At 41.3% G+C, this 27,327-nt stretch overlaps 1 protein-coding gene across 1 annotated transcript in view; it reads right to left on the bottom strand.

Annotated features, from left to right (window-relative positions):
- Positions 1-7,194: 7,194 nt before the first annotated feature.
- Positions 7,195-27,327, bottom strand: part of MTX3 (metaxin 3) — a 61,639-nt gene continuing 41,506 nt past the window's right edge. The window contains exons 8-9 of the mRNA XM_089658375.1: positions 27,109-27,197; positions 7,195-19,960 (exon numbers count right to left, since the gene is read on the bottom strand). Coding sequence (XP_089514501.1) covers positions 19,850-19,960; positions 27,109-27,197 — 200 coding nt within the window. The 3' untranslated portion in view covers positions 7,195-19,849. The remainder of the gene's footprint in view (positions 19,961-27,108; positions 27,198-27,327) is intronic.

Here is a 27,327-nt window from a genome sequence, read left to right on the forward strand (position 1 = left end):
CCTGTTCACAGGTGCCAGAAGTTGGTTGACTCCATGCAACACAGATGTACAGCAGTTCTCAGAAACAGTGCTTATACAACTAAATATTCATTAAGTGATTCAAAGGAAAGCAAAATCTTCAAACATTTTTCAGTTTATATAGTGAATGTTTGAGTTTGTAAAGAAGAATACAAACACTGCTATTTTTTTGAACAGTCTAATAATCACTTTTCTTCAATTTTGTTTTAGAGGAACAACACAAATTTGATATATTTTTCTTCATGTTTTGATTTGGAATAGAATGTGTAGTGTTCCCAATGCATTTGTGTGGATGGAAATAAAAGCTATTAGAAGGATTTTGAGCTTTATTCACTTTTTTCAACACACTGCTATTATTTTGAACACATCTGTATGTTGCAGTACAATGGTACATGCACATTTTGGTGCATTTGGCTGCCCAGTAAAATGAATAGCCGTTTTAATAAAAAACAATATTGCAAATGGGCCCATATTTCAACATAATGCCAGGCCTTTCTAAATTGTAACATAGATCATTTTTGGAATAGATATATTTGCTTTTTTTAAAGAATACCCTTGTATGCTTTTTTCTTTTTTTAATTGCATACTTTAGCAAGACAGATTTTAGGAAATGAGTGCAGTGTTACAAATCTCAGAGGTGCAACCAATATCACTGGTCAGTCAAAACAGTATCCCAGCATATTTATAAGTACTAAACAGTAAACAAGGACAATACTTATGCAGCATGTAATAAAACAATGGTAACTGGACCAAAGCTAGCCATCCAGCTGGGGGAACTCCCCGGACATATAGACTTGCAGTAGGTATACGTTGTGTAGACATACAATTACAAAACCTCTCCAGCTGAGTCTTACTTACATACTTAAACGTTCTCCAGGATTGATCTTAAAAAAGAGGGAACCCAACTAAGTCGTTAGTAAAGCCATGGTGCTCCAGCTTGTTAGCTGACTATGTGCCAATTAACATATGGCAAATAATATGCCCTAGAATATATGAATTGATCTTAGTAAGGACAGGTTAAAGAAAAGAGAGTAAGGAAAAAAAGAAGGAAGAAAAAGGGGGGGGGGGGGTAGGGAATACTCTTACAGAGTATGCATGTGGAGAGGTGGGGGGGGGGGGTTGTGATGATTGCGGCGTCAGACCCCAGCCCTTCTCACCAAACTCGTGACCGAAGGACTAGCCAATCTAAAACTGCGCTGTCACATGCGTAAGAATGCCACGCCCAGCTGCACCCTACACAAAGATTTTCCAGCTAATGGACTACAATCTGTGTACCTGCAGCATCAGGTTAATTACGCAATTAACCCTTCACACTGCCACCACCTCCTTTTTGTACAGAGAAAGAGGAAACTCTGCAATATTAGCAATAACACTAGGATGGTTGGATAATCGTCTGTATACCACTGTCACCGCAGGCAGGTTATACAGAGGGTTAAACACACCTACAGTAGCGCTCTTCAGTGGCAGGAATTCATAATTTGCATTAAAGAGCTTTAGAAACAGTTCAACACTTTCAGAAAGTAAGATTTATTACTAAAAGGTCAAAAGGGTGCAATAAAAATATTTACAGGAAAAGATGTAGCCAATATATAAATAAATATACAGAGAATAGCACAGCAAAGAGATAACAGAAAGAAGTTTAGGTAGATAAGTACTTGCCAAAAAGCCTTGGGTTAAGCAGCTTCAGGTTTCATGAGCCAAAAAGGATTTCTTATCTCCCACTGTCAGTTTCGATGTTAAAGCAGGGAGATTCCTCAACTCTCACACACCGCTCAACTCAGCCTAGCTTAGCTTTTCTAGTAACTCCACAGGGTGTTTCCCTGGAGCAGTAAACCAATCGCCTCATTTGGGGAGAGAGGTGTAGGTGGAGACCTAAGTTATGACCAAAAACTCTTGTAGCTTCTATTATAATTCATAACTTATTCTCGGGGCATTTAGCAGCCTTGCCACTAGTAGATTAATACACAGCCGCATCTGCGGAATGGTTAGATAAGAAATATGACATATCTACTTGAATGGTTCAGGAGATACAATTTACTGCTCTCCTATATATGTCAGATAAGGGGTGTAATATATCATGAGATTGGTATAAAAAGTGAGCCATCCGAATCTGTGCTCCATGTTTATGTAAGTCTTCCATAATCCAAGATATGTAATCATAGGGGAAAATGGATGTTGAATGTGGTGTCTAGTTTATGACTTATCTGGAATGTCTTTGAACTCAGTGGACTTGGTTTATGGTCTTAGGAGAGCTAATAGGTACCTAGGCACCAGCTCGGCTGGGGGTTTTATAGTCCTGACGCCCTCCCAATGAGCTTTGCTGCCTGTGATCTCTAATAACACACACTGACCACATTCCTGAGGGAGGGGGGAAATCGGAGGAGGGAGCGAGATACAAAATGGAGGGGTTTGGAGCAAAAAGGGATGACCGCGTCCATCTCTGTGTGCATGATTGCTACAGGGGTAAGTGGAAATAATAACACAGCTGGGACACTGAGGAATGGTTCGGCATATCACGATCTAAATAATTCCCCCGGGTCACTTTATTTATGCACATTCTTCAGTGGATTAGAAGAGAGAAGAGGACATATAAGTGTTGTAGTTGCTGGAGTATTGGAAATCATGCCAATAGTACCATGTTTTGCGGTGTTGTTCCTCCTTGCTTCTCGTACAGTGGGGATCGAAAGTTTGGGCACCCCAGCTAAAAATTTGTATTAATGTGCATAAAGAAGCCAAGGAAAGATGGAAAAATATCCAAAAGGCATCAAATTACAGATTAGACATTCTTATAATATGTCAACAAAAGTTAGATTTTATTTCCATCATTTACACTTTCAAAATAACCAAAAACAAAAAAATGGCATCTGCAAAAGTTTGGGCACCCTGCAGAGTTAATATCTTGTACTGCCCCCTTTGGCAAGTATCACAGCTTGTAAACGCTTTTTGTAGCCAGCCAAGAGTCTTTCCATTCTTGTTTGAGGTATCTTTGCCCATTCTTCCTTACAAAAGTCTTCCAGTTCTTTGAGATTTCTGGGCTGTCTGTCACGCACTGCTCTTTTAAGGTCTATCCATAGATTTTCAATTATGTTGAGGTCAGGAGATTGTGAAGGCCATGGCAAAACCTTCAGTTTACGCCTCTTGATGTAATCCCCCGTGGATTTCGAGGTGTGTTTAGGATCATTATCCATTTGTAGAAGCCATCCTCTCTTTAACTTCAGCTTTTTCACAGATGGCATCAAGTTACCATCCAAAATTTTATTGAATCCATTTTTCCTTCTACTAGTGAGATGTTCCCTGTGCCACTGGCTGCAACACAACCCCAAAGCATGATTGATCCAACCCCATGCTTAACAGTTGGACAGAGGTTCTTTTCATTAAATTCTGTGCCCCTTCTTCTCCAAACGTACCTTTGCTCATTCCGGCCAAAATGTTCAATTTTAACCTCATCGGTCCACAGAACTTGTTTCCAAAATGCATCAGGCATGTCTATATGTTCATTTGCAAAGTTCAAATGATGATTTTTGTGGTGAGGACGTAGAAGAGGTTTTCTTCTGATGACTCTTCCATGAAGACCATATTTGTACAAGTATCTGTTTATAGTGGACTAGTGTACCACAACTCCAGTGTCTGCCAGATCTTTCTGGAGGGATCGTGCAGTAAAACGTGGGTTTTGAATTGTTTTTCTCACAATCCTGCGAGCTGTTCTGTCTGATATTTTTCTTGGTCTTCCAGATCTTGCTTTAACTTCCACTGTTCCTGATGACTGCCATTTCTTAATTACATTCCAAACAGAGGATATTGACATCTGAAAACGCTTTGCTATCTTCTTATAGCCTTCTCCAGCTTTGTGAGCGTCAACTATTTTCAGTTTTCTAGACAACTGCTTAGAAGAACCCATGGTGCTGATTGTTGGGGCAAGGTCAGATGAGTCTGGGCATTTAAAACCTTTGAGCTTGACATCACCTGGTCTTCCCAGACGATGATTGAGAACAATCCATGACACTGGCAGGTCTCAGCTTTGCAAAGGGGGCAGTGCATACTATAAATTCTGCAGGGTGCCCAAACTTTTGCAGACGCCATTTTTTTGTTTTCTGTTATTTTGAAAGTGTAAATGATGGAAATAAAATCTAACTTTTGTTGACATATTATAAGAATGTCTAATCTGTAATTTGATGCATTTTGGAGATTTTTCCATCTTTCCTTGGCTTCTTTATGCACATTAATACAAATTTTTAGCTGGGGTGCCCAAACTTTCGATCCCCACTGTAGCTGCCATTAAACCTTCCATTTCAGCAATCTCGTTCACCACAGTGATCCACTGACCCATCGTCTGCATTCCTCACACCGTGAGGAATGCAGATTTTTGCAGCAGTCAGTAAATGTATCAAAAGTGATTTCTTATATCTACGTCATGATAGTGAAGTTAAATGAAGTAGACATGTTTCTGGCTTTCCTCTAAGCTTCTGTCGGTCAACTGGAAGATTAAGTACCGAATCAAGTCCCAAAAGGGGTGAATACATGGACCCGTCCAGAAAATATGTAGACGGTGCCATTATCTTGTTGCCAGTGCCAACATATTGGTGATATTGCAGGGTAGATCCTGTGTAAAAGGGTAGGTACCCTGCTGTACCATCACATCAGTACTTTATACCCAGATCCCTGTAGCCTGCTGGCTAGAGAGGAGTAGTAGGCAAAGTACAGGATACAGTCTTGCTGCTTATCCGTGAATGTCAAATCTAAGTCCCGTTCCCATTTACTTATAAACTGAGGCATATAGCTTAAAGGCAGAGTAGACAGGACAGAGTAAGCGTTGGAGAGAGCATGGCGTAGAGGGGATGGGTCTAGGCAACAATCCTCAAAAGCAGTAGTCAGGCCTCTTGGGATTCCTGTTCTCGAAGAGGACATCAAATAATATCGAAGCCCTCCAATGGTCTAAAGGGGGTGACACTGTATTCCTGAAGTCCTCTATGGAGCTCCAGTGTGTTCCCTGGGTAAAAAGGTGGCTCCTAAATTGGTTAGTCTGAACAAAAATTTTGAATCTAGGATCCGTCAAACCCGGTGGAAAGTCTAGTGCCCCGATGACTTTGTAATAAAGTTGTAAAAGTGGAGGAGGGAGATCTAGATTGGCATCCAGCCTTATTTAGTATCAGGAGCAAGGGGTGAGATTTGACACAAGTCAGCAGTGGTGCCTTTTGCCACAGAATGGTCTGTAATGGCACTGGAAAAAGAGTCCTGTTCTAACCCTACCCGCCCCTTCTCTTGAGAATGTTTGATCCAATCAAGCATTCTTGCCAGATGTACAGCATAATATTTAGTGGGATCTGGAAATCCAATGCCACCATGTTTCTTTGGGAGGGTTAAGAGGCGATGAGTGATCCGGTTTTTGCAAATTTATCAAATAGTTGGACATGGCTGCATATGTCTTTAGGGATTTTAACAGGTTAGAGATAGTAAGTTCGGGGTTAGTTACAAAAAACAATAAATCATCGTCATAGGCCACAACTATATGGTGGGTGTTCCCACTTTGCATGCCCTTTATGTCCGGGCTGGTCCCAGTATGACAAAGAAGGGGTTCCAGGACTAGCACAAAGATCAGGGGACCCTTGTATGCTTCAAGTGTTACTAAACCCACAACAGTAGAATCAGTCTGTTTATGCAGTAAAAGCATGCTTGTTATATTCACTGTGGAACCTGTTAATCCTCTGCACTGTGTAAAAATTCTGTTGGATCCTGTCTTCTCTGATCACCCCCTACTTCCACAGTCCCCAATCCATCTGCTGACAGTACAGAAGCCTAGGAGGCAGTCTGCAAATACTCAGTTTGGTGTGTATTGCTAGAGATTTGGGTTGTCTTTGGAAGGGTGCATGTCATCAGTACAGGGCCAATCAACACTGTCCAGATGGACGGTCAGGCCTTATAGGACACTCAGAGGAGAATGAAAACTCCTCCTACAAGCTTTAACCAGTGCTCAGCCAGACACTGTTAGAAGTCACAAGACTGCCATGTACTGCTGATGAGAAAAGGTATTTAGCAGTTTAGATTTACTAAAATAATTGCATTTCCATTTCTGTGTACTGTGGGAGACCAGCTACAGTGAATGCAGGGTCCTGGGTTTAGTAACGCTTTAAGCAATTGCTTTCCAATCATGTAACATGAGTTGATCACAAATGATTTAAAGGGACACAATGGGGCAGGTGGAAAAGGGTTAAAAAAGAAAAAAAAAAAAGTTTATTTTACAAGTACAAGAATTTAGATGAACCGTGCAAAAGTGGAAATACTACAACTTCTTATTCTCTCAGCATTTGTGCTTTCAAGGATCAAGAGCTGTAATTATATGTTTCACCTCCTCTGCTGTAGTGCATTCATCAAATGGTCCTCCAGAAGGCTAGAATCACATTAGCCAAATTTAGTAGCTCAACTGCACTAGTAAAGTTGCGAAGAATTGCGCTTTATAATAAACTACAGTAGTATATATTAGAAATTATCGCTACAGGGTCCATGTATAACCATGTACTGCATGTAGCTACACAGAAAGATCCAACTAGATAGCAGATTTCTAAGCTTTTGAAAATCTCTCTGTAGTCGAAACTTATTTTTCTAGATTTGGATTGAGTAGGAAAGGGTTAGAACCCTAGTCAGGGTATACACACACACACACACACACACACACTATATATATAAATTTTTTTTTCTTACTAAAAGTGAACTTGGCTTTTAGGCTCCATGCACACTGGGCGTTTTAATAACGCTGGTAGCGTTAGCTGTGTAAAGTCATGTTAAAACACAAGTTTTTCAGCGTTGGGCAGTGTTTTTCTTCCACGAAAAAAAAAAAAAAAAGAATAAAATTTTTGTTAAAAAAAAAAAAAAAAACCCCCAAACACACCCAAAAACGCTGGTTTGCCACGTTTCATCACATTGTTCAGCATTAGAGCGTTTTTACAGCTAAAAAACTCCTCTAGAAACCCACTAGTTCTGGGGGGGTTTTTCCAGCCAAAAAATGCTGATTACAGTCTATGTGTGCATAGACACATAGGATAACATGCTGGGGAGTTTACTAGCTTTAGAAAAAAACACCAAAAGCCAAAAACAGCCGCTGTAAAAATGTCCCGTGTGCAAGAGGACTTAAACTCAATCTTCACTGTCCAAGCTTGCTATACAGAAAAATTCAGCACACAGTTTAAACCGGTAGTCTTTTATTTAAAAAATAACAAAGTTATAAGATCACATCATGGTAAATACATTGCTTTGCATTTCAGTAAAAAGCTTGGAATAGAAGCAGTCTTTGTTTTCAAAATACATTCCAGAATTCTGAATACAGTTAATATACAGTTTTATAGTTCGTCAGTACAATAATTGAGGTATACAATGCACGCATATAAATAGGTTTTTCATAAATAATAAAGAAAAAAAAAAACGTCACTATATTTGGTCAGCTTTCTCATACAGCGACTGGCAGGAAGATGTACACCTATCATTGCATCTTGAAAGCTTTTGTGCAAGTATAGCTGTCATTACTAATACAGGCTGATAAGCATGAATGACGCTCTTTATATAGGGACAGTAAGGGAAAGGCAAAAACACATTTACAAAAGTGCTTCATTATACAGCCTGTACCAAACTTAGTGTTTCTTCTTGATTAGAAGTCATGTTTCTAAGATACAGGAGTTGAGCACCTTTGGATGGAAGGATATACTGCATGATCATTAATAAGAAATATATACAACTACAAAGCCTGGGTTTGCAACCATATGACAAACACAGTAAAAATATGTCCCTTACCTACCTTTGGTGCAGCTAAGAAAAGCCCCTATGCAGCTGCTCATTACTTATGTCTAATGCATTAAAGTATATATACAGCTATTATTCAGTTTTACCGCACATACCACCTCCTCAAGTTATAGAGTGTCTCCCAGCGTTATTTTTTTCTTTTACTGTGTTAATGCTGCAAGAAACAGCTTTTACTATCAATGTATTTTGTGAAGAGGGACAGAGGGGTGAGGATAGGTAGAGTTCTTTACCTAGGAGTCAGGGCTGACAACACCGCTTGAGATTTAAGCGCAGAAAAGGCACTGTGTCGTCAGCTCAAACAGGAAGTAACAGGCACACTGGATTTCTGATCGATCAACAGGTATTACTCTGTACTAGCAGCGTTTTTAAAAGGATAAGGCTTGAGGAAATATACAGTATCTCACATTGCTGCAGAGGTTGAAGGGGTTAGGGGTCAGCCTGTCAGTGCTCACACCATATGCCACACACTGCATCAAATTGGTCTTCTTGGCTGTCGTCCCAGAAGGAAGCCTCTTCTAAAGATGATGCACAAGAAAGGCCGCAAACAGTTTGCTGAAGACAAGCAGACTAAGGACATGGATTGCTGGAACCATGTCCTGTGGTCTGATGAGACCAAGATAAACTTATTTGGTTCAGATGGTGTCAAGTGTGTGTGGCGGCAACCAGGTGAGGAGTACAAAGACAAGTGTGTCTTGCCTACAGTCAAGCATGGTGGTGGGAGTGTCATGGTCTGGGGCTGCATGAGGGCTGCTGGCACTGGGGAGCTACGGTTCATTGAGGGAACCATGAATGCCATGTGATATACTGAAGCAGAGCATGATCCCCTCCCTTCGGAGACTGAGCCGCAGGGCAGTATTCCAACATGATAACAACCCCAAACACAGCTCCAAGATGACCACTGCCTTGCTAAAGAAGCTGAGGGTAAAGATAATAGACTGGCCAAGCATGTCTCCAGCCCTAAACCCTATTGAGCATCTGTGGAGCATCCTCAAATGGAAGGTGGAGGAGCGCAAGGTCTCTAACATCCACCAGTCGTCATGGAGGAGTGGAAGAGGACTCCAGTGGCAACCTGTGAAGCTCTGGTGAACTCCATGCCCAAGAGAGTTATGGCATTGCTGGAAAATAATGGTGGCCACACAAAATATTGACACTTTGGGCCCAATTTGGACATTGTCACGTCGGGGTGTACTCATTTTGTTGCCAGCGGTTTAGACATTCATGGCTGGGTGTTGAGTTGTTTTGAGGGGACAGCAAATTTACACTATTATACAAGCTGTACACTCACTTTATATTGTAGCAAAGTGTCATTTCTTCAGTGTTCACATAAAAAAGATATATAATTTACAAAAATGTGAGGGGTGTACTCACTTCTGTGAGATACTGTACATGTATTGCAGAGATTTATTGAATATTTTAATTTTACACTGACATACACTCTAAATGTCTCTCAAGGGGCTAAAGTCAGAAGACTTGATGGGAAACGGTCTTTAATAGCATATATACACGTATCAAACTATTTAATATTAACTACTCATACGTAAAAGAGGTGATAAAGATACTGGGAGGTAAGATGGTAGCAGTGTAAAGTGTTTGTAAACCACTAACAATGAGTTTCTCTTATTCGGTCCCTTTTGGTCATTGTACCATTGAACGTGCATTTTGTTATATTGGTTTTATAAGTTAATAGAAAAAGTATGGGATTCTTTAAAACTGGGCTGTGGAAGGGGTGGGAGAGGCTCACTGCGAGGCTGAGCTAGCTGCTGGTCTAGGCATCTAGGTGGAACCTGACTGTAAAAGTAGGGATCTCTCCAGAGCCTGGACCAGCTGAATGACGGCAACCGACAGCGAACTTTTGCTCATTGTTGGCTGAAAATGGGTCTCATGAATGCAGAATGAACTGATCCATAGGAGTAGGGTAAAAAAAAAAAAAAAAAAAACTTTACTCCTACTTCTTCTTTAAACAAATACCTGTTGATCTTGTGCACCAATCCTGTGAACTGTTCTCATGCATCTCTGAGGACTACATAACCATGCCCTTCTTTTATCAGTAGACCAATCTTGTTTGTTGCATCAATATAGTATAGTAAGAGTGCTCATTGTCACTCTTGGGCTGGAAATGAGTTACTGGTACAAATCACTGAGCGAAAATATAAAGACTGAACAAAGAAAAAACCAAACCAGCCACCAAATCTGGCAAGCTGCAATATATTACTTTGTTTTTGGGTTCAGATACGCTTTAAGGGAAAATAAATGTATGATCATCTATGACTGTTCCCAAGAACATTCATAGATGAAAAGGCCTTTGAGGGTCAGTTTGGTAAAAATTAAAGTGCTATTTGAAAGTCTGAAAAGAGATTTAGGGCTCATTCTCACCTGTGGCAGTCATTTCCCGGTAGAGCAGCGTCTGCCAGGCATTCAGAAGGCGATACTGCTGCCTTCTGAATGCCTGTTCCAGTTTTTTTTTTATTGACAGCTGGATGGGGAGATTTTGTAAGTAAATACCACAGGGCAACTGGAGCTCAGCATCTGGTTCACAGAGCGGCCCAATTCACTTGAATGGGTTACTACCCGCTGTCAAGGGGTAGAATTTTTGCTGTGGAATGTCTACAACCCTGCATGCTTTATTTTGAGAGGGTGCCAAAACGTCCGCTAAACCACCTGTACTTACTGGCTGCCCGTCAGACATGGCCTTACAGGGCTGTGGACATAGCAACACATTCCATCTCATACACTACAGCATGGGCAGAAGTAAGCTGGCAGGAAGTTTAGAAGACATTTATCTCCACAGAGAAAGCATGTCTATGCATATATTAAATCACAACTGGAAGAACTATAATAGAATGCACTTTATTAATTTATGTTTGGAGATGCCTCTAAAAGCAGTGGACTCCAAACTGCGGCCCTTTGCTTGCCTTTATCTCGCCCTTGGGACACTATTCTTCCCACTTATACAAAACACAATTCTGCCAACTGACATCAACAATGGGGCACCATATCTCCCACTGATACCAGTAATAAAACACTATTCCTCCCACTGACACCAATGATGGGGCACTAGTCCTCCCACTGACACCAATGATGGGGCACTAGTCCTCCCACTGACACCAATGATGGGGCACTAGTCCTCCCACTGACACCAATGATGGGGCACTAGTCCTCCCACTGACACCAATGATGGGGCACTAGTCCTCCCACTGACACCAATGATGGGGCACTAGTCCTCCCACTGACACCAATGATGGGGCACTAGTCCTCCCACTGACACCAATGATGGGGCACTAGTCCTCCCACTGATACCAATGATTGAGCACTCTTCCACCCAATGATGGGGCATAATTCCTCTCCTTTATACCAAATGTTGCAAAGTTTACTACCACTGATTCCAGGAAAACGTCCACTCCTGCTGGCTAGTCCCCCTAAAGTCTGAAGGACAATAAACTGGCCCTTTGTTTAGAAAGTTTGGAGGCCCCTGATCTAAAGGTTTAGTTCCCAATGCTGGTGAAGGAGGTGGCACCTTCAGTTCTTTTCACATTAAAATAAATGGAACAAACCACTAATAGTGCAGTAGCACAAAAACAGCAGCTGTGTATCCTAACCCTATTGGCTTTAACTATACTAAAACATTTTGCCCTCAACAAAGTTTACAATCCTATCGAGTTGGCTTTACAACCCCCCAAAAAGTCAGCTTATTTGATATAACATGTATGTGTTAACCTCATCATTGGCACAGAGAAGTAGCAAAGCTATGGCAGTGGAGCAAAAAATGATCCGTACATGCAGGCAGACGAAGCTAAGGAACTTCACATACTTTGTTGGCAAGTACATACTGTACCATAGGTAATACTAAAAATAGGTATATTAAGATATTCATTGTTATAACAGCCATTTGATCTCAGAAGTTTAAGAAAATATTAAGCATTTAACATCATATACAACTAGGAACAAAATACTGCACAAGAAAACTGTATATAACAGGAATAGAATTTAAATCATTCAAGCATTTTGAGTCATTCTAATTACTACATACTTAGTAATCGCATACCAAAATGTATATAAAACTGTATTATAGAAAATAATTTGATCACTTTATGGGAAATACCATATGAAAAACTACAGTACATGTTGAGCTCACCAGTGTCTGGTCTGAATTATGCCATTTGCACTCCAGCTCTTGGTTATCTGTTGAGTGATCTATATTTGTACCGTATTGATACAGACAGATATTGGACCCTCTTCAAGAGATAAATGCCTTGGGAAGCATAAGTAAATACATTGCTCAGTGCAGTTTGGGATTCATCTACCAAATGTGGAGGATAAAACTAAAGCCCACATTAATAGCAAGACTAGCTGCATGTTTTCCTGTACATGTGGACCTCACCCTGGCTTTCCTGTGAACCCTGAAGTTTGGGAAGCCCTGGATCTTACACCATACCCTCAATAATTAGTTACCAATAAATGCTAACAACTCTGGGATGTAGAACATCTCCAGTCTATGTCACCAATGCTATGCTGCATATAGTTATTTAATGTTACCTCTACTTTGGCATATCAAGATGTCCAAAGATCTCAAACTCAGAAGAAGCCAGGGAAAAGATATCAGCACTGGGAATGGGAGCTGGCAGACATTGCATCAATGGAAGGAAGGCGCGTATATTTCCGCTTTGATGGGTATTGTAAACCCAGACAATGAACTTCTCTTACTTGGTCCCTTTTGGGCTTTTAAATATACAACTGAAGGAAAATGTTTTGTTATGCATGTTCAAATAGTACAAAAAAATACCTCTCAATTCTGCAATAAATCTTCTTAGTTAATAACTTTCTGTGCTCTCTGCCTCTGCTGCATTCTTACTAGTTCCCAGCTATTTTTGACTTCCATCTATAGTAGGAGGAGAAGATGAGGAGCGAGGGTGGGGACAGGAAGTGTGTTACTGGTGAAAATAAATCTAATGCAGCCACCACATCTAAGGACTGATTCAAATTTTGTTGGGTTTAATATTCCTTAAGCAAGTATATCCGAATCTGAACTAGTGTTTGTGGGTGGCAAACCTTCATTTGTATGACTGACAAACTTTAAAATGCTGCAATAATTTAGTGTTCAGTGTCAGTGGTACTAGAAGTAGACTAGAGGTGAATTCCCTTTAAAGGTTCTTCCAATTACAGCATGAGCAGCTTTTTCTGCTCAAGATGGAAAAAAAGTAATTAATAACTTCTGCGCTCTGCTACTTCTGAATTATTTATGGTCCAGCAAATGTGACCTTGAGGAGGCCATCAGATTACCAGCATTACATGTGCTTCATGTGGTTAGGGATGTCCACCAGTGCATAAAGAATATTCTTTTCATCACATAAACAGATTGGTATTTCCACAATTATCAAGGCAAAATGCAAACTGCAAATCTGCTTCCACTTATTGTGAACAACATATAAAATACCGAACTGTTAAGGAAATAAGTACATTACTCTACAAGATATGTTAGATATGCTAAAAGGAGTTTTTCAGCATAATGAAAGAAAAACTTTAATCACAAGTAGTCTTTTATCATTCGCGTGAACCCAAGAAAGGATTTAAATTGATATACATTTACCCAAATGCCTACCCGTTATCTTATTCCTGGGAGTGGGCCTCCACCCGGTAATCAATTTAGTGCACATACTGCTGGCGCTATATAAATCCTGTATTATAATAATAATAAAAAAGGCCAGTTAAGGGTGCCTAAGCCCAAGAGAGTAAAGGCTGGCCATACATTGTACATTTTTCTTATTCAATTACCTTTAGATTTATTTTCAACTATGTAGTGCAAAGGCCTGCCTGATTGCATACAAACTGAAAGTGTATAGGTTTGAGCTCATATTATATGGTTTTGGCAAATTTAAAGGGAAATTGTACAAGAAAATTGTATCCTGTCCCATGTATTAATGCTGCAAGCCAATCAAACCAAACTGTAAATTCGGATTAACCACTTGCCCTCCAGCGGATTTACCCCCCTTCCTGACCAGGCCACTTTTCTCATTATGGCGCTGCGTTACTTTGAAAATTGCGCAGTCATGCAACACTAAACCCAAATGAAATTTATGTCCTCCCCCCCCAAATAGAGCTGTCTTTCGGTGCTATTTGATCGCCTGTGCGTTTTTATTTTTTGCGCTATGAACAAAAAAAAAGACAATTTTGAGAAAAAAATATATATATATTTTTGACTTTTTGCTATTAAACATGTTCAATAAAAAGGTTTTAAAAAAAATCTAATTTTGTCATAAATTTAGGCCAAAATGTATTCTGCGACATGTCTTTGCTAAAAAAAAAAATCCCAATACGTGTAAATTAATTGGTTTAGGTGAAATTTACAGCGTTTACAAATGGCCGTATATATACTGAAATTTTTTTTTCTTTACTAGTAATGATGGCGATCAGCGACTATCAGGGACTGCGGCAGGCATTCTGACACTGGGGGGAACTGACTTGGTGTCAGTGACATCTCCGGTGACACCAATACAGTTATCAATGCTAATAAAAAGGACTGACACTGTACTAATGGCATTGGGCAGGAAGGGGTTAACATGCAGAGCAATCAAAGGGTTAACTGTGTGCCGTTTCACATTATGTGCCGTGTGTGCTTTCATCTGTAAGCACACTGCTTTCATCTGTAAGCACAAAGCAGTGTGCAGGACCTGACAGGGGAGAGAACTAAACTGTTTGCTCGGCGATCACCGGCCGGGACCTGATGATTGACAGCCGAGGCCTCGAATGGCGGCCGGGTAGGGAGCTGCAAAATTGCATATATATATATATATATATATATATATATATATATATATATACACACACACACACACACAGATACACAGTATATCTGCTATAGGCCGGACGGAAGCTGTTAATAGTGTGCATGAACATTATGGTCGCCGCTAGTGCTGGTGCTTAGATTTGCAGTGGCATGTTAGAGGAAACCAATATGACTAAATAGATTCTAGGAGATTGAAAAAAGAATAGTTGTGATTGGAGTTTCTCTAAGTCAATAAAAAGTGAAGGTGTTGCAGGACTTCACCAATCGTATTTAAGATTTTGCGATTGCTTGAAAGTGAAAGCAAACATATAATTTTCTGCTGGTGGCAACACCTACACCTTCCTTTCCTGAAACGTAGCAGACTGCCCATATTGAATGAAATATGTCTAACATATAACACCTAACATAAAAAAGTATACAAACTGAAAATATAAACCTTTTTTTATAAAAAGCCCTCTATGTTTTCAAAATGCTCACAGCAGTGACAATCGCCTATAAATAAAGGTATCAATGGTGCTCATTGTTCACTGCAGCACATTCAGGGTTCACTGATCTATTTTTTCAACAAAACTGTTAAAGGGACACTATCATCAATTAGGAAAAAACACAACTTGTAATATTTATTAATATAGTATTAAAGTGTTACTAAACTCACAACAGTAAAAACAGTCTGTGCATGCAGTAAAGCACTGTGGAACCTAAGGGATTAATTCCCTGCATTGTGTAAAAAGGCTGTTTGATCCTGACTTCTCTGATCCTCCCCTTCTTCAAGTGTCCCCCTCTTATCTCCGGATAAAGACATATCATGTGGAGTCACTCTGTACATGCTTAGTTTTGAGTGTATTGCTAGAGAGGTTTTTTTTTCTCTTGGGAGAGTGCATGTGATCAGCACAGGGCCAATCAGCACTGTCCAGAAGTCAGGGGTCCTGCAGTCTCCTAGAGCAGAATGAAAACTCCTCCTACAAGCTTTAACCAGTGCTCTGCTGAACACTGATAGAAGTTACAAGACTGCTCTAACAACTGTTAAGAAAAGGTATTTAGAAGTTTATATTTACTAAAATAGTTGCTTTTTCATGTTGTGTGTATTGTGGGGGACCGGATATAGTGAATGCAGGGTCCTGGGTTTACTAACACTTTAAGCTGAGTCCCGACAAGGAGGAGGTGCTTCTGACCCAAGCCAAGTCCCCCCCCCCCCCCAGGTCTGACAGCTTTCACAAAATAGAGCATCTCTGTATAAACCTCTGTGTCTCTCAAGTTTCACATTGTTTATTGCTGAATGCAAATGTTTAGGACCCGCTGAGTCCCTGAGCTAGCCCTCATCAAGAGAATGTTCTTATGTTTGGTTGCCTCTGTATCCACCATCCTTAGAGATCCTGACTTACATATACTTTCTCATATTTGCATTTTTTGGTTTGTATCTTCAGTGATCAACAATTTGTCACATGATCACGGATTAATCAGAGACCTTTATTTGTCGATCAACCCAAAGTGGTTATTTCAGTTACAGATAAAGAGTAATGACAGTCACTGGTAATTCTTGGGCTCTTCTCTTAATAGTTTTTGGCTAAATTCCTTTACAGTCTCACTTTTCATCTTGTACCCTGCATAATATAGACATCCAATATCCAACAGAAAGCATAGATATCCGGCAATGCTAACAGGAGTCCCAGATCGAAGAGACCAGTAGTTGATTTTACTTTTCATCTCAGCTTTCCTAATCAAGTGTTCTATGAAACCTTAAAGCTGGAGTTTAGGCCGGCTTCACACTGGTGTGCTGCGGATTGGCTGCAGAGCACGTGTATCCGCAATTTTCATGCGCTTTACCCACAGTCCTATATACTATTAGGTTTTTGCCGCATTTTCTGAAAGCTTCCTAATAGTGCTGCATACTGCATCTTTGCTGTGCTTTCAGAAACTCCATCAAAAAGAAACAATGTAATAGAAAGTAGATGGGACTGCAGCTAAAATCGCAGGTAAAGAGCGAAAAAAAGAAAATTGCGGATACATCCATGCTGTGGCCAAACCGCAGCGCACCAGTGTGAAACCAGCCTTAGTGAAATTTTTTTTCTTCTTTTAAATCAGCACCAAGAGCAGTACTTACAATGAATGAGAAGCGTCCCTTTGTGCTGGTGGCTGATATGTTCTTTTAAATCTTAATTTTTCTGCCCCCCCCCTTCTTATCCTCTGAAAAAAACCCCAGCTGTCAACTTCCTGTGCTGCAAGGGATAATACAAGTGGCTGGACCTGTCACAAGCACTCATCAAAAGTGCCGAGTACACCTGCCCTTGCTGTCCCCCCCAATTCATAAAATCTGTATTATCGCCTCCTGCAATCAAAAGTGTTCTATGAATGGAGGACAGGCAGGTGAATGAAAAGTCTGTCTTCTTCATTCATGGAGCAGGTTTCATTGATGATAGCACAGCTTTAATTAACGGAATGGGGGTGCAGAAAGTGTGGGTCACTTTTAAAAGAATGCTTGAGAAGTCCAGCAGTTCATATTAACTCCTGCAGCATTGGAAAATCACAGCTGAAGGGGTATCTGGGGGCAGAGGACTGAAGATTTCAACAAACCTAGCACCCACTAGCACAAGGCAGACTTCTCATTCCCTGGTGCTGCTGATTAAAAAAAATATATATAATTTAACAAAAAAGCTTCAGCCTAAGTTAAGGTTCCTCCAGAGGCTGCTAGGGGCTCACTGAGCAGTAGTGGATTAATTTCCTTTCTAATGGTATTTGTGTAGTTCTAGCACCTGCATTGCTCAACAGAACCAGTGGAGCTCTTTTTTTTTTTTTGCATCTCTCAGGTAAGAAGCCACTGACACCAATGAATATTTTAGATGTCTATGAGATGGGTCTTCCTTCCACTGACCACCAATGTAAAGGGGTCATTCTCCCTCTGACCACCAATGTAACCGGGTAGTGCACAGGTGACAAATGTAAAGGGCCCTTTCCCCACTGACCAACATTAGGGGGTATTTTTCAACAAATCCCAAATACAAAGTAGACACTACAAATTTCAGTGTCTGTTTTTTAATTGCCACTTAATACTCAACGTTATTACTGAAAATAGTTTTGTCATGGGGAAAGGGGGGGGGGGATGTTAAAGAAAAATCATCTGCACTGGGTGACAATTCAACATAGAAGCAATTGAGTACTGTTCATGATACTTTTTTTTATTTTCACTAACATACAATTTTTCAGGACAGTGCTCAGTTGTTTCTGTTGTGAGTGCACTAATATGGCCACAATCACTTCAATTCAACATGGTAAAGCTAAATGCAATTTTTTACTAATCCACCTATGTTTTCATTTGACTGCTCCCTTTTGCAAACTCTCATTACGTAGCTTGGGTAAAACAACTACAATAAGATCAACCTTACTTAATAAATGGGTTACTAAGCAGGTTAAAATGACTACAGTCATCAAGAAGCTGTAGAGAAAGGCCAACCGACTTCAATGCATTAGGTTCCACAGAGTACAAACCTTGGGGTTAAAAGAAACATTTAGGAGCCACCGCAGAAAGAACACCACATGAGGGCAGAAAATAAACATAAAACCTACATACAGCGGGTAAAATAAGTATTGAACACCTCATTCATTTTTCTCAGTAACTAGATTTCTAAAGGAGTTATCGCCATGCAATTTTCACCACGTCGGTAACAACCCATGCCATCCAAACATACCAAAACAAATAAGTTCAGAAATTGTTATGTGTAATAAAATGGAATGACACAGGGAAAACGTATTTAACATGCTAACTGAAATTTAATACTTTGCCAAAAATCCTTTGTTGGTAATGACAGCTTCAAGACGTCTCTAGTATGGAGAAACTAGTCACATGAATTGCTCAGGTGTGATTTTGTCCCATTCTTCCACAAAGTATTCAAATCTTGAGGGTTCCGTGGGCCTCATCTATGAACTCAGCTCTTTGGTTCTTTCCATATATTTTTTATGGGATTCAAGTCAGGCGATTGGTTGGGCCATTCTAGCAGCTTTATTTTGAGATTTCTTTGGCTTTGTGTTTGGGATCATTGTCTTGCTGAAATGTCCACCCTCGTAACATCTTCATCATCCTGGTAGATGGCAGCAGATTTTTATAAAGAATGTCTTGGTACATTTTTCCATTCATCCTTCCTTCAATCACACGAAGTTTGCCAGTACCGTATGCTGAAAAACAGCTCCACACCCCAGATGTTCCCACCTCCAAACTTCACTGTTGTTATGGTGTTTTTGGGCGATGTTCAGTGCCATGTGACCTCCAAACACGGTGTGTATTATGACATCCAAAGAGTTCACTTTTGGTCTCATCTGGCCAGGCTATATTCTCCTAGTAATTCACAGGCAGCAAACTTTAAACAAGCTTCAATATGCTTTTTTTTCAGTAATAGAGTCTTGCATACAGGCCATGGTGGTTGAGTGCATTACTTACTGGTTTATTTGAAACAATTGTACCTGCTAATTCCAGGTCTTTCTGAAGCTCTCCACAAGTGGCCCTTGGCTCTTCAACAGCTCTTCTGATCATTCTTTTCACTGCTCTGTCAGAAATCTTGTGGGGAGCACCTGGTCGTGGCTGGTTTATGGTGAAATTATATTCTTTCCACTTCGGGATTATGGCCCAAACAGTGCACACTGGAACATGCAGAACTTTAGAAATCCTTCTGGAAATCAAATCCATCAGTATTTTTTGTAACAATAAGGTTTCGAAGGTCTTGAAAGAGCGCTTTTTGCTTTTCCCCCTCATGAGATGTTTCTTGTTTGACACCTTGGTAATGAGACACCTTTTTATAGGCCATCAGTTGAGACTGAACCAGCTGATATTCATTTGCACTGGCAAAGGGGAGGATTGCTTTCTAATTACTGATATATTTCATCTGGTGTCCTGGCTTTCCATGCCTTTTTGCACATTCCTTTCTTCATGTGTTCAATACTTTTTACCTGTGTCATTCCATTTTATTACACTAACTTAATTTCTGAACTTGTTTTGGGTTCTTTGTATGTATGGATTGCATGGGTTGTTACCGACATGTGGTGAGAATTTCATGTTGATATCACCTTTACAAATACATTTCTTGAGAAAAATGGTGACCTGCTCAATACTTATTTTGCCTGCTGTATACCTAACCATCTACAATGAAAATTAAGTTGAGGATAGTGTCCCTTTAAGGATGTTCTTTGACAATAGGCAGCCATAAGGCAGAATAGGTTAAAACACAGGATTTTTGGCTGGACCTGGTTAGCAATAAATGGGAGTAGCAGGCATGGTCATGGTGCAAGGAACTGGGATGAATCTTTGTTTGCAGTGGGAGCAGGAGGATGTAGTGCTGTCAATGTCGGAGGACGATTCTGAGGGCTCCGCCGGAGATTATCATCCATCTGCAGAAAGCACAAGGGAATGTTAGCAAAATGTGATTCATGGAACAGCAAATACTACTCACATGGTGTTATTCTGAAAGAGATTAACTAAGTGCAAAAAGCCATAGCACGTAATCAGAGTAGATCTTCATCTGATAGGTCTACAATAGATTGGGTCCTAGGGGTATGCACTGGACACATTTTTACTGCCTTACTGAGCCTGCATGATAAATCACATTGCATAATTGGGCCTGGTTACTGAAGATTTGGCATTTTGGAAAGCTCATGATTTCCACTGATGAGTGTAGCCATGCACAGTCATTGGAACCAATCATGAGAATCAATTTCTTTCGTTCCCCACAGCCAAAGAGGATGGCTGCTTCACCTCTACAGATTACTCTAGCTTGCATACTGTCGTCTTACAATTTATACATTTTACCCTCAGCATTTGTATTTAAGGAACTCGTTTGTTTTGGGAAAAACCACAAAATCTAGTAAAAGTCATGTCCACACATGCAAATTTTAAAGCCTGAACAACGAACACATTATTATGGCTCACAGAGCATAAAGAAAAGATCAAAATGAGCTTAAAATGTATCCTGAACTGACCTAAAACAGGTCAAAACAGTACCTATGTTAAGCTTGCCATATATGGATTGAAATTTGGCCTGTTCAACAGGGACTGTATGAATTTCGATCCACCTATGGCCATTCCCATTTGTGAGAAGTCAACCTACTGATCGATTTCTCGTGAACAAACTCATTGGAAAATTTTTGTTCAATCAGCACTGCAGCCAATCATGTGGCCTTTGGAACCCTCTGATGTGGCCCTCAACCTCAAACCAGGAAAGCACATGCCCAGTGTCAGCAACCTGTTGATCATGATCTGGGCTTGCCGACCCGCCATCCCAGAACATCAAAGTGCATCTAGCCAGCAACAGAGGAAGGAGGAGCCACATAAGCCGATGTTTCCTTTGTAGAGCCAGCTCCTGTCCCAGGCAGGAGTTAGACCAAAATGCACTTCACCTGGGGCCTTTCTAGCAGCCTAGAGGGCGATGCCAGCAGAAGCTGGAAGATGAAAAGGTCAGTGTAATAAACACAGACACTGAGCTTTTGCAATGGGCATATTAGCATATTAAAAGGGTTAACAATTATTAGTCTGCTTTGAGAATGATCCGCAGGTGCAGTGCAATGTACCTGCAGCTTTCCTGCACTGAGACACAGGCTTCTATTATATCCTGTGAGTTTGGTGTGCTGCCGGAAAGTGCGCCACAAACACAAGATATAATAGCTATGGCAAAGTGCAACTAACCCGCAGAAAAGCTGCAGATGCACATCGCTGCACCCGCAATGTGGGTAAACCATAGTGCATTAGTTTGAAAGCAGCCTTATAGGGGGCTCTGGACAGTAAGGGCGTGTTTACATTTGTAGTTTGGTAGCGGTAAAACCCCATAGTTCATTGTGGCCCACTACCAGTAACCAAATCAACCGCAGCGCATCAGTGTGAAAGCAGCCCTATAGGGTTTGTTTACATTTTTGGTTTGAGGGAGGTGAAACCCCATAGCTGAGATGTGTTTTTACCACATTCCCTCAACCACTGGTGTAGTGTCAGGGGTTGCAATGGTGACACCATCACATGCTCCAGGGGGCCCATGCGACCTCCCCGTCACATACTGTTTCACACTCGGGCTGCTGAAATCTGGCTTCTCCTCCTCTCCCTACCGCCAATATTCAGCAGCTGCAGGAGGAAAATGTTCATCATGCTCTTCAAAATAAAAAAATGTAAAATTCAGAACCATTTAATTACACTGTGGTCAGTGATTGGTTACCAACATCACTTAAGTGGCCTTCGTTCTTCAAAAGGTTGAGCACCCCATCCTACACCTTTACTTTTGGTTGGTAAAGCTGAGTATCCAATTCAGAGCCTAATAAATAAGAGCAAAGGAGGCAAAAAAAAAAAAAAGGATAGGCCACAGCTACAGCTTAAGAACTGCAGGCTGACCTTTGCAGACTCGAGGGGAGATTTAAAACTGGTTCACTCTAGTGCAGCTGTGCATGGTAGCCAGCTTCTAACCTCAGTTTGTTCAATTAAGCTTTGGAAGTAAAACCTGGAAGCCGATTGGATTCTATGCAGAAGTTCACTCGATTTTGCACTCTCCAGCTTTAGTAAATAAACCCCTCTGTGGCCAGGGTTCCTAGGCTCATGAGATACAAATAAGTAGAAGTATGGGAAGGCTTTTATTTCTGTTGCCAATTTATAGACTTTAATATATATAGAACTGGAATAATAAGGTGTTTTATTGTCATATTCCTTACACTTTAGAAGCTAGCCAATGCAGTCTCACAAAAATGGATCTCAACAGCTACCTATCTGAACTCAATTTCCCCCTTTTCTATGTGCCCAGAGTATCTCGTTAAAGATTTCTTTTACGGAAAAGTGAAGTGGTGTTAAACTACTGCTGGGAAAAGTCCAAATCGCTTCCAAAAGACAACACAGCTCATTAAGGCAGTTAATGAGTGCGTAGACACAAAAATATTCTGTTTATAGATACTTCCCCTGCAATGACATCATCACACTTCCACGTAAAAGACGCAGAATTTCTGAAATCAGGATAATTGAGAAAATACGGGTTTCTTATAAACTACTGGAAAATATGACTGGGCTCAAAGCAAAATATAATCAATGTGGCATGCCAGCGGGGTATAAAGAAAGCTTTGTTTGAGTAATTCAAGAGGGAATTATTCATATCGCAAGTTATGTACAAGAACAAATGGTGTGCTTTTCTATATGCGCTGTCATCGGTCTATGGGTTAGACATAAGAGTATGATCTAGGGCCAATAGATTGTACTATCCATTCACACCTACTTAATTCCCAGAAATATGAAACGATTTTCCAGATGAACACCTATAGGGAATTGTGACTGAACAGCAATGGCATTACCAGATGTGTATTGTTCACTTCTCTAGTAAATGTCGTCTTTTAGTTCTAATGCAATACACAATGAGGGAAAATGTCACCTTCACTGGGACAAAGTAGATGTGATCTATGAAAACAGAAGGGACAATACTGTGCAGAACTAAGATTTATCATGTATATTACATATCAAAGCAAGTGCAAAACAGGAGAAGTAAGACACATTTGCTATAAACATGTCACATGCAACAGTGTGGTAATATGTAAGTGCGGTAAACCGAGCTCCTGGTCTTCCCCCCACCCGGTGCCCCCCCCCCCCATCTTCTCCATCACTACTAACAACGCCACCATCTCTCCCACCCCACATGCCAAAGTCCTGGGTGTCACCCTGGACTCCCACCTCTCCTTCCTACCCCACGTCCAACTGCTATCTAGATCTTGCAGGCTCCACCTCCGCAACATCTCCAAGATACGCACGTTCCTCACCCCAGACACCACCAAACAACCCGTACACTCCCTCATCATCTCACGCCTGGACTATTGCAACTCCCTTCTCACTGGCCTACCCAAACGAGCGCTATCCCCACTCCAGTCGATCCTAAACTCAGCGGCTAGACTCATCCACCTCACCAACCGCTCCACATCTGCCTCCCCCCTCTGCCAATCCCTTCATTGGCTTCCGATTGCCTAACGCATCAAATTCAAACTGCTAACTCTGACCTACAAAGCCATTCACAATGCCGCCCCAAACTACATAACTGACCTGATACCCAAATACTACCATACCCGTGCCCTCCGCTCCTCACAGGACCTCCTACTTTCTAGCTCCCTGGTCTCCTCCTCCCACACCCGATGGAAGTCCTGGAGAAGTCCTGCACCCATCCTCTGGAACTCCCTACCCCAATCCATCAGACTGCCACCTACCCTCCTCACCTTCAGGCGCACCCTGAAAACCCTTCTCTTCGGGGATGCCTACCCCAACCTCACCTAACACCCGACCTCACCTAACAACTGACCTCCTCCCCTCCTCCCGCCATTCCATCCCCCACAGCCATCTCCTCCTGTGTCACCTTCCCCTCCCTCCTAGATTGTAAGCTAGAAAGAGCAGGGCCCTCGAACCCCTCGTGTATTGTATTGTTACTGTCTTGTCTCATGTTCTGTCCCCCTTGCTATTGTACAGCGCGCTGAACATACCCTTTGGCGCTATATAAATACTGTATAATAATAATAATATACAATGCGACTGAGCATGTCAAACTGTTCCTCTTTTTATTGCTGTCTCTGCTGTAGATACTTACCCTTTCTATTGTGTCACCATAACAAAACCACGGGTTGCAGAAATGAAAAATCGCTTGATTCCACCATCAACAGTCGATGTTGATGGGGAAATCCCTCCCACGGAGCCACTGTGTTCTCCCGTCCCCGCCGGGAGAACACAGTGATTACTGCTAGTGGCTATAACAGCCACTAGCAATAATTGCATCTAAAATCTGACAGGCTGGTTGTACCCAAGTTGATTGATCGATCAACTTAGGTACAATCATCCTGCCCATAAATAGTTAAAATCTTGGCCAGTCCCTGCTGAACTGTCCGAGATTCGAACCGTCTATGGCTGGCTTAAGAAGGGCTTTCCTTTAACTCTGTAAAAATTTCCTCTCATTTTCAGTTGTAAATACAATTGAAGGTAGTTCTCCCCTATGGACACGACAAGATTGTCAGATTTCAATAATTTCCTGTTCCACCTAAAAGCTGAAAAATGTTTGGCTGCAGATACACTTTAAAGGAGATGTATGGCCAAAGATCTTTTGTTCTGCACTCCTTATCCGTTTTCAGCTGACAGCAGGCTAAAGCCCACTGTCTGTTGACATCGCTCAGCCGGCCCAGGCTCTGGAAAGATTCTTTTATGTCTGGATCCACCCAGATGCCTGAACTGGCATTTGGCTCAGCCTTCCAGCGAGCCGCTGAGAGCCTGAGCCAGCCACTCCCTTCCCCTCCACAGCCCATGGACTGATGCTGCATCCACCTAGGTGAGTATCTATGCTTGTTTGTTTTTTCCTGAACTTCTTTTTTAATTTCATGTGGATTTATGGTGTCTCAATTATAGGGGTAACTTTGGTATGGACTTTATAATGCAATGTTAGTTGGCTACCCAGCACTGCAGGTTAAACAAAAAAAAAAAAAAAAAAAAAACAGGAAAAAAAAAGAAAAAAGAAAAAGGTTGCAGATCCTTTGCTAAAATGTAAGACAGGCAGATTTTCAATAAATAGGAAGGGAAATGATAATGTTAACATTTTCCAATGATTGTGGACATACCGGTAAGTCCCCATTCACACTTGAGCATTTTTCCTCTCCTTTCCCTATGCCTGTCTATATCTTACTACACTCGACTATGCTGACTTCCCATTCTTTCAAAATTGTACATTTCATACTTGTATGCTCAGTTAGCCTATGCTCTACACCAGGGGTGCTTAACCCATGGCCCGAGGGTCACATGTGGCCCATGGAACCCTCTGATGTGGCCCACGACCTCAAGCCAGGGAAGCACATGCCCATTGATGGCAGGTCAGCAAGCCCAGATTGTGAACAATGGGTTGCCGACCTGCCATCCCAGAGTGCATGGAGCCACAGCCAGCAGCAGAGGAAGCAGGCAGCCATGGAGGAAGCATGAGCCACATAAGCCAATGCTTCCTCTTGGAGTGATACCAAGTGCACTTCACCTGGGACTTTTCTAGCAGCCTGGAAAGTGATGCCAGCATAAGCTGGAAGAGGAAAAGGTCAGTGTATTATCAGATGCACTGTTGCAATGGGCATATTAGCACTTATAAAAAAGGGTTATTAGGTTGCTTTCACACTGATCTGCAGGTGCACCTATGGCTTTCCTGTGGGTTAGCTGAGCCATAGACTTCTATTACATCCTGTGGGTTTGGTGCACTTTCTGAAAGAAACAAGATATAATAGAAGTTTATGGCTCAGCACAGCTAACCCGCACAAAAGCTGCAGATGCACTGAGCTGTACCTGTGGTGCGGGTAAACTGTAGTGCATCAGTATGAAAGCAACCTTATAGGGGGTCAGGACAGTAATGGCTTGTTTACATTTGCGGTTTGGTGGCGGTAAAACCCCATAGTTCATTGTGGCCCACAACCAGTAACCAAATTAAGCGGCCCTCACTCTTCAAAAAGGTAGGGCACCTCTGCTCTACACTCAAAACAGCATGTTTCTTTTTTTTTTTTTTTTACGTATATTCAGGCTTTTGATCCCACAGGCATTGACATGAATGCCTATAAATGCACTATGCAAGCATTTTTGCTTTTGAAGTTTGATACATGTGCAAGAACATCAGTAAAACACCTGTAATGCACCTGAAAACCGCCAGTAAAACCTCTGGAAAAAACCCCTCAAGATCACCAGGAATACTGCTCAGGTCTGAATGCAGGCTAAATGTTATTTAATTTTGGATAATGTAGACAGATTTTAGTACCTCTGCCACCAAAACAGAAAATGATGAGAAACCCAAAATTGTACAGTTGTTACCAAAACCAGAGGTGCGGTGTGAATCTTCTAATGCACAGGTGTCAAACTGGCGGCCCCCCAGCTGTTGCCAAACTACAAGTCCCATGAGACATTGCAAGATTGACAGTTACAAGCGTGACTCCCAAAGGTAGAGGCATGATGGGACTTGTAGTTTCGCAACAGCTGGAGGGCTGCCAGTTTGACACCCCTGCAACTGAAATACAAATGTTCCAGAGACAACCAAGAGAAGAATACCCCTCACTCTGCAGAGATTTCCTCCCACTTCCTGTTGTGTGTCTGGGAAAGGAAGTGAAGATATAAATCTTCAGACTGCAAAAATGTATTAACTGAAGAATTTGAACCCTTCCTTAGTCTGCCCAAATAGATTTCAATATACAGGTCCTTCAAGCGGTCATTATAAATACCAGAAATGCATAGTGTAGGATTCTAAAATTCCTTTTCTAGAAGAAACACACACCTCTGTGTGTAGGAATACAGGCCAATGTATCCCCTTTAAGAAAGAGCCCCTTCCATCCCATCAGAATACATTTATCCTTCTCTCAGCAGCATTCATCAATTACAGCCTTCCGAGAACAATGTACCTTTTTCCTAGCTATTGTACTATTACCATTACTAAAAACGTATAGTTAGAGATCAGTAGAAAGATGAAACAAGGAAAGGAATGCTTCTTATAAACACAGGTTAGTAGAAAGGAAATGAGAAAGAAGAAATGGGTTATAACCTTTTCTATGAGGTTGGATTCCTTATTTACAAGCTGTGTTAGTTTCTGTAAGTTTGCATCTATTGATTCCTGTCCAGCAGGAGATGAACCTATAGAGCCAGGGAGGGCGAGAGCAGAAAATAGCAGTATTAGTACAGGACATGAGACAGATTGTTAATTCTAAGTCAAAGTGCATCTGTAAGGGATTGTAACCTTTTTTAAAGATGAATTCCAGGTAAT

This window comes from Staurois parvus, unplaced genomic scaffold, assembly GCF_062004578.1.
Source record: "Staurois parvus isolate SC_StPar_1 unplaced genomic scaffold, SC_StPar_1.0 ptg001065l, whole genome shotgun sequence".
Lineage (NCBI taxonomy): Eukaryota > Metazoa > Chordata > Amphibia > Anura > Ranidae > Staurois > Staurois parvus.